Source organism: Taudactylus pleione, unplaced genomic scaffold (genome assembly GCF_031769625.1).
Source record: "Taudactylus pleione unplaced genomic scaffold, aTauple2 ptg000061l, whole genome shotgun sequence".
In the NCBI taxonomy this organism is placed as follows: Eukaryota; Metazoa; Chordata; class Amphibia; order Anura; family Myobatrachidae; genus Taudactylus; species Taudactylus pleione.
In genome coordinates, this window is record NW_028284463.1 from 14,177,708 (window position 1) to 14,186,202 (window position 8,495).

The 8,495-nt window shown below is 53.3% G+C and overlaps 1 protein-coding gene across 1 annotated transcript; it reads left to right on the top strand.

The window, feature by feature from the left end:
* Positions 1-698: 698 nt before the first annotated feature.
* LOC148535086 (uncharacterized) lies at positions 699-2,001 on the top strand. Its single transcript, XM_088464501.1, has 3 exons — positions 699-988; positions 1,208-1,693; positions 1,985-2,001. The coding sequence occupies exons 1-3, from the start codon at positions 727-729 to the stop codon at positions 1,999-2,001; spliced, it is 765 nt and encodes a 254-aa protein (XP_088320627.1). The 5' UTR covers positions 699-726.
* Positions 2,002-8,495: the final 6,494 nt, after the last annotated feature.

The window sequence follows — 8,495 nt, forward strand, 5'->3', positions numbered from 1 at the left end:
TGTCGGTGTTCTGACCACCGAGATCCCGTACCTAACCCTGCTCTACTTGTGGCTCTGCATTGTATCCGCAGATTGATAGATGTTCTTATTTCTCTGTAAATGAGACCTTCTAATAATACCCCTTTCAGACAGAGAAAAGAACCCGGTAATTTTCCGGCTCTTACCAGGTCGACCCGGGTTTTTTTTATGTCTGAAAGGGTCAACACGGGACCTAATTCCCGGTATTTCGACCCAGGTATTTTCCAGGGTTTTTCCCGGGTCTTACACGGGTTGGCGGCTGTCTGAAAGGCGCCGACATGGGTTTTTCAACTCCGGGCATAGTAAACAGCGCTTATTGGCTGAGATGACGGTGCACAGGCTGAGCGGCTGGGTCTCCCTGATTGGCTGAGCGGACGGGGCAGTGGCGCTGGCGTCTGATGTTACAATTGTGCTGCAGAAAAGGAGAGAGGGAGAGAAGCATGGCGCACTGGAAGGATGAGGAGATCCGTGAGCTGCTGGCAGTCAGAGGGGAGGAGGAGATCCGCAAACAGATCAGTGGCACAGTGAAGGAGGCGATAGTCGACACAAACATAGCTAAGGTCTTCACCTCAAGGGGCATTGTGCGGACCCAGCAGCAGGTAGTGAACAAACTGAAAGCTCGACGCAAATACTACAACAAAGTTCACAAACATAACAGGCGGAAAAGTGGTGCTTCCAGAATGGAATGGGTTTACTACGATCAGTGTAATGAAGTCTTTGGCAATTCTGCACTGGTTAATCCCATTTCCATATCATCGTCTAGTTGTTACCCCGGAGAACAGCCAATCCTGCCCAATGACACCACCAATACTCTTTGATGACATCACAGAGATAAGTGACAGAGATCCGATGGCTGCCACGGGGGTCCCAGACACCAATACACTTGAGGGTGTGGTTGAGGCGAGTGGATGCAGTACGAGTGGGACGCCAGCTCCTGCACAGACTGAGACTCCGACATTGCGCAGGAACAGTAAGTTACTATACACCCACTATTTTTGGGATGTTAACACTGTCCTGTATTGACTTGTCATTATAGTATGACTATGCTGATTTTACTATGCTGAAATCTAAACTCAATGTATCTGTTGCAATGTGAAGCTAGTGTGCAGTAGGCCGCAAGCACATATATGTTTACATTACGGCTTTGAATTAATTTGTAAATGTATTTTTTCTTTTCTTCTATTCCTAGTCTTTGAAGTACCAGAGCGGAAGAAAAAAATTTCCAAGATGGAGCTAGCAACGCGCACAATGACCAGAATCCTGGTAAATCGGCTGCGAGATTCTGATGTTGAATTCCAGGCACAGGAGGATGCCCGACTCCAGCGCTTCTCTGACAATGAAAGAGAGTTACAGAATTCATTTGTCAGTCAGCTTGTTAGTCTACAGGAACGAATTTCACGTGAAAACAGAGAGGCACAGATGTCCTTCCTTAACGGTCTAGTGTCCAGGTTACACACTCCACAACCTTATGTAACGTATCCTCCTCAGTACTCTGAGGGTCCTGTTAGAAATTACCAACAGCATAGCAGAGGGCTACCATTTCTGCAAAGTAACCCCTCCAATCCACCTCATGCTACTCCACATGGCACAGTGCATAGTTATCCAGATGGCACAGGGAATAGTAATTCACATGTCACTGTACAGAGCAGTCCACATGCCAATACCAGTCCAGAGGGCACAGTGCCTAGCACTCCACATGTCACTGTGCATAATAGTCCAGACGGCACAGGAAATACTAATCAATATGGCACTTATGCAGATGGCACGGGGATTAATACACAGGATGGCAGAGTGCATAGTTATTCAGATGGCACTCATCATAACACTCCACTTAGCACTATTGTCAGCACTGCCTACAGACAGTCGTAGACTTGGATGATGTTTTACATGTTTGCTGTCTAGTTTATATTTCTTTTTTGTTGAAGCTTGTTGTTTTTGACAATACTGTTTATACTGCCGTTAACAGGTCTGGAAAGAGCTTAGGGCAATGTGTGAGTGCCCTTTAAGTCAGCTACATGTATATATGGGGGTGTACATAATTTAGAATGTACACACATTACCTCCATTTCTTTTGTATTTAAAAATTTGTATACTGCACTTAACAGGCCAGTCGTGAGCTTTCTCCCATGTGTGGCAGCTGTATTACCAAATGTATACTGTATATGTGTCGTTTCTAAGGCTGGCCCTGACACCCAGTTCTAATAGTTGGGGTGCCTCCCCTATTATATTTTTCAGTTCCATGACAGCACAACCTATTTTTATATTGTCTTTATATATATATATATATATATATATATATATATATATATTTAAATTGTTGAATGCATTAAGGCCATGTTGTTAATGGCTAATGCATATTTGTTGAAAAATAAAAGAAGCACTTTAAAAAATGTAATACAGCAGGTGTTACATGTGACATAACATGCACATAACATGAGGCTTTCAAATAAAAAAAAATTGATTGCAAAACAAGACTTGTGTCGTCTATACTATGTCATTGTATGTATGCAGTGAGCAGACACCACCCACTTTTCATGACCTCATCTCTGTGTGCCATAAAAGCAGTCCATTTATTATGACACACACTGTATATTGCAGGGATAATCTGGGTTCTGTGTGAAAGGGGTCTACCCAGGAATTTCCCGGGAATTATGTGCTGTGTGAAAGGGGGTTAGGAGCAAATTCCCGGGTCCTTCCCGGGTTGAACGATACGGGAAAAACCCGGGTGTTTGGGATTTTTCTGTCTGAAAGTGGTATAACTAAACAAAGAAAACTTTATTGACCAGCCCATTATGGAAGAGCCCAGTGCGCGATATGACAGTATAGGACCCACCTCAGCCAAAACCATCTCCTTTCCCGGTAACAGGATCTGGGACGGGACAGGCTGCGCGTCCCACAGGAGCTGGCTGACCGCTAGGATGCTTTTATGGGAGGATCCTTAAAGGGCGAGTCCTAGGTGTTTACATTGAGCTTGGCCTCGGAGACATTGAGCGCCGTCTTCGCACTACGTCACAGCTCGGCAGCAGTTTATTCCGCAATGAGGCCTCAAAATCTATATTTGCTTACCAAAAATAATCAGGGTTGGTCCTGCCCTGATTGAATAACTCAAATTTTAAATATTGTCTACAGTACATAGGGAGTGATGGATGGATTTTTTTTTAGGACTAAATTGTAACGATAACGATAATGTAAAGGTTTTATTAACGAAAATTATGACGAAATCTGGGTTCAATTTCAAATAAGCGTCTGAGACTGAAATTAAGTTTAAAATCCTTGTCATGATTAACACTGAAGTTGAGACCACACACTATTGTCGAGACTTATGCATGCGCCTAGAAAGGGGGCATGGTCACGAGTGACAGGGGCGTGGCCTCACATCATGCCACCATTTTGCCATGAGTCTGGGGGCATGTCTAGCGCTCCCCGTGCTGCTGAACTGGCTGCACCCAACCTCTCCCAGCACTGTTTAGATGGCACCTGTGGCATATATTCACCCCACTGCTCTGTTATGCAGAGCAGCGGTGAGACAGACCCTCCAACATGACCCCTTCCACCAGGTACAAGAGGTTCTGCTCCTGGACTTCCATCATAATTTCTGATTGCAGCCACCTGTGTTGAACATGTAAATCAGGCTTGCCTACCCTCCCGATTTGGTCGGGAGCCTCCCGAATATCGGGTGCCGCTCCCGACCCCCCGGAAAGGCAGGCAAGCCTCCCGGCTGCCGCCTACCCCCCCAGACTAATAGTAAAAACTCCCGCTGGCGGGGGGCCCGATGACGCGATTCGCGCTGAATCGCGTCATCGTGGCTCCGCCCCCTGCTTCACAATGCCTTTTTTCCGGCATTGTGAAGAGGGGGCGGGGCCACGATGACGCGATCGTGCGGTCACGCCCCCGGGCCCGCCCCCCAAAACGGCATCATAGCCCGGCCACACCCCCCACACAATGCAGGCATTCAGCTCCCTCCCGGAAGGAGGGAGCTGAATGTCGGCAAGTATTATGTAAATTGATAAGAAGGGTGTTTCTAACACATGTGAGTGTAATCATAAATGAACTGGGAACAGAGGCCTAGGGACGGCGGTCGGGGCCAGGCACTGAGGAACGGGGCAGCTGCTACTGCCGTTGTGTAGCATCCACTGTTTGCTGCTGCCGAGCCCGATTGGAGATGTCAGCTGAGCTCCGATCGGGCCCGGCAGCAGCAAACGGTAAGCGGGCAGGCAGCAGCGGTACAGCTAGCAGCGGTTGCAGGGGCAGTGCACCTGGACGGCGGGGTTCTGCTAGCTCTCGGCTCTGATAGGACAGCAGCTGCGGCAGGCTGCTCATAACCAGCAACGGCAGGCTGCCACTGAGGGAGCAAGCAGGTCCGAGGAGGCTGGAGCAGAGTAGCAGACTCTGCACAGTGATGGCAGTAGACACCAACAAAAATGGCCGCTGGTCTCTGGAGGAGGGCTGCTGTGCATGCCCAGCCGAAGCAGCTCCTTCTCCCATGGGGCAAGATGCAGTTAATAGAAAATGTGATAAAAAAACCTGTTTCCGCGGTTTTACCACATTTTCCATATGCGCTATTCTGTGGCCGTCGAGGTTCCGATGCGAAGGGTAACACCAGCTTTTGCTGGTGTTACCCTATAGACAGGGGCGTAGAGAGCCACGCGGGGCCCCGGTAAAGAGGGGGCGTGGCCTAATTTCAGAAGGCGTGGCAACGCCCCCTTGCAAAAAAATAGTGTTTTGCTGCGCCGCGAAGCGGCGCTGTGCGCCGGGGAGGGGGCGCTGTGAGCCCCTCAGCCCAGCGCAAAGCCAGTGGGGGGCGCGATCAGTGTGATCGCTCCCCCCTTCAGGCATAGGAGATTGCTTGCGACTGCTAAGTAGCAGCCACAGCAATCTCCCGCTGCAGCCCAGCACATGCTCAGTGCTGGGCTGCTGCAGAGGGAGGGAGGGAGGAAGTGAGGGGGAAGCGGCGCCAGACCCGGGTCCCCGCCGGGCCCCTCTGGAAGCCCGGGTCCGGGTAAACTGTACCCGCTCCCCCCCCTCTCGGCGCCCCTGCCTATAGAAGCCTATGGGCTTCTACCACATTGTGCTGGTATGAGGGATCCGATCGGACCCCTCCCAGCATGCCCCACGGCCGCCGCGTCACTCTGCGAATGCGCAGATGGACTCCCAGGTCATAAACCTGGAAGCACAGGGCGCAGCGCTGATCGCAAAAGACAGCTCTTATCGGAAGGGCTGTCCTTTTCTTTACTGATCGTATATGTTAGTGCATATGCGATCAGTACGAATGCAGTGACTGGCGGTAATTACCGCACTATGTTACTGCATCCCGCCCATGGGCCTTTGCGGAATCCAGCATGGCCGAGCCAGCACTGACTCCGTGCAGCCTACCAGTGCCACCTCCACAAAGCGCAGTGAGGAGGATTCAGCAGGAGCTGCAAAAAAGCAGGGACAGACGCACAGCCAGCCAGCCAGCCAGCTTTCAAAAGTGTTATAAAACTGTTTTCATTAAAGTCAGCCCAGCATGTAGTGGAGGGCGCTGCGCTGACTGCCGTGAGGGGTGCTGTGTGCTGGCCGGTGAGGGGTGATTGGTGATGGATGTGGCTCTGGTCAGCGCTGCTGGGAGAGTGGTTCTGTGCTGGGTGAGGCGTGCTGGATGAGGATTGCAGTGTGGGAGAGGCACGGCAGCTGGTACATTGCACCAACCAGGACCCGCCACAATTAAGGAACCCGCAGCAGTATAATAAGTCTCACTGACTCATTTTATGGCCGTTCATCTCTGCGCCACAGTATGTTTTGTGCGTTTCGCTAGTGTTTCTTTAACAATAAAAAATAAGCCATAAACCAATGTGTTATTTTCTTGTGTCTGTGTAAGAGGTGGGAGGGGGGGTCCCCCTGAACTGGCTGAGTGGAGCCTCAGCTGCGGTGCCGGTTGACTCGGGCACTTACCTCCTGACTCCCAGACTCTCACCTTCAGGCCGCTCCCGTCGACGGTCCTGGAGCACAGGTCGGACGCGGACAGTCGCGAACTGGGTTTCCACTCCCGGCCCTGGAAAAGAACAAGGTGCTGAGGCGGGGTGACCTCCACTGGGATCAGTGGATGGTCATCATTGGCACTTGTGACCTCAGACTGGCTACACCTACGTGCCAAGCACAAGGGTGTACCCCGAACGAAAACGCCCGACAGGGAAAAGGGAAGTTGGGTGACACACAACACAAACAGCAAACAAAACAATTACGCTCACCAGAAATAATCTTGTCCCTTTGCTGGACGAGTCCTGATCTCAGCACCTGTAGATGAACACAACAGCAAGAGCCCTGCACAGTACCCGATACAATATCAGATACCTTACCACTGCCTACCTTTAATGGGGGCCTGACTGTGGGAGATACAGCGACTTACCAACAGCCTACCTTTAATGGGGGCCTGACTGAGGGGGAGAACGTCCTGGTCCCAGCCTGGTCTACCTTTGATGGGGGCCTGACCGCCTGACCAATTTTCACGACGCTTCTAGGGCCTTCTGCCCTTGCGTACCTGTGGCCTAGCCTGACTGTACCTTGTCCAAGGCCTAGCGCCGAACTACAAAGATCACGGCCTAACGCCGACAACAACAACTCCTATGGCCTAACACAGACTCATAGTGACCACGGCCTGGTGCCGAATTAACATACCCCACGGCCTAGCGCCGACTTACCAAGAGACACGGCCTAGCACCGACTTACCATGTGACACGGCCTAGCGCCGAATTACCATGCAACACGGCCTAGCGCCGAATTACCATGCGACACGGCCTAGCGCCGAATTACCATGCGACACGGCCTTCTGCCCTTGCGTACCTGTGGCCTAGCCTGACTGTCCCTTGTCCAAGGCCTAGCGCCGAACTACAAAGATCACGGCCTAACGCCGACAGCAACAACTCCTATGGCCTAACACAGACTCATAGTGACCACGGCCTGGTGCCGAATTAACATACCCCACGGCCTAGCGCCGACTTACCAAGAGACACGGCCTAGCACCGACTTACCATGTGACACGGCCTAGCGCCGAATTACCATGCAACACGGCCTAGCGCCGAATTACCATGCGACACGGCCTAGCGCCGAATTACCATGCGACACGGCCTACCGCCGAATTACAATGACCCACGGCCTACCGCCGAATTACCATGACCCACGGCCTACCGCCGAATTACAATGACCCACGGCCTAGCGCCGAACTACCATGAGACACGGCCTACCGCCGAATTACAATGACCCACGGCCTAGCGTCGAATTACAATGACCCACGGCCTAGCGCCGAACTACAATGGGGCACGGCCTAGCGCCGAACCCTGGTGGTCTAGGGAGGTGTGAGAGACTTACCAGTCCCGGGGCCTCCGGCGGAGCCGAGCCTGACCCAGCCTCCGCGTGGTCTTCACCGGAGGTGGAACAACGTCTGCCACCTCCGGGCTTCCTGCAGTCTTCACCTGGGCAGCAGTGGCCGGGGCTAGCTCTTTTGCGTCGCACACTGCTGCCCCAGGGCCTCCGGTGCCTTCTCCGTCTTCACTCCTGGTGGGCGCCGGTCTGCAGCTCTTCGCCCGGCGGGCGGCAGCCTGGGGGAGCTCTTTTTCAATGGCCGCCGCCCGGCGGGACTTCCGTCGTCTTCCTTCTAGTATCTTCGGGAGCTCTTCACCGCTCCGTCCCGGCCGTCGAACTACCCGTCCTCTCCTCGCGCCAGCTAATTCAAGCCGACGCCAGGGGGCGGGGTGATGACGCAGCGAGCTACGATTGGCTCGCCGTGGCCATCTCCTGCTGGCTGCCGATCTGTGAGCCCTGATTGGTTCACAGTCGGCGCCACATTCAAAGGGGCACGTGCTGATTGGCTGAGTCTGAATCCACCAGGATTCAGACTTGCCATCATGCCCGTGGAGTAGCGGCGGCAATCCGCCGCTACCTCCACGCCCGCTGCGCCGGATGGGGGGTGGGATCACGACCGATCCTGACCCGCCGGCCAGCTTGCGGATGGGCCCCGCCACACGCTCGAACGGGGCTGGGATCTCTCCGGATCCCACCCCACTCTGATGCCCGGGGCTCCCGCTGCCCCAAGGCACCCCCACCATCCAGGCGTGGAGGGTGAGGGTGCCTAGTAGCTGGGTGAGTGACCGCACTGGTACACTCAGCCCTGCTACACTCCTCCCTGCTTTTTCCTTTGTGGTCCCCACAAAGGTAGTACTCACCTCCGCTTCCGAGTCGGGACTCTTCGTACGGGTACAGCTGGGCCTCCGTCGGGGGTGCCTCTTTGGACGTGGTGGCTCCGCTGGCTCTTCGTTCCCAATGGGCACCTGTCCTTCCACGTGACATGGACTGGCCTCTTGCAACCGTCCTAGAGGGGCTGACGGTTCCTTGACTGTGACCGACTCTCCATGTGGTGCATTCGGAGGGGCTGCACTCTGCTGGTCGAAGAACGTACTCCCTTCGGATGCCTCTCCCACTGGACCTCTTTCCTCCGCCGAGAA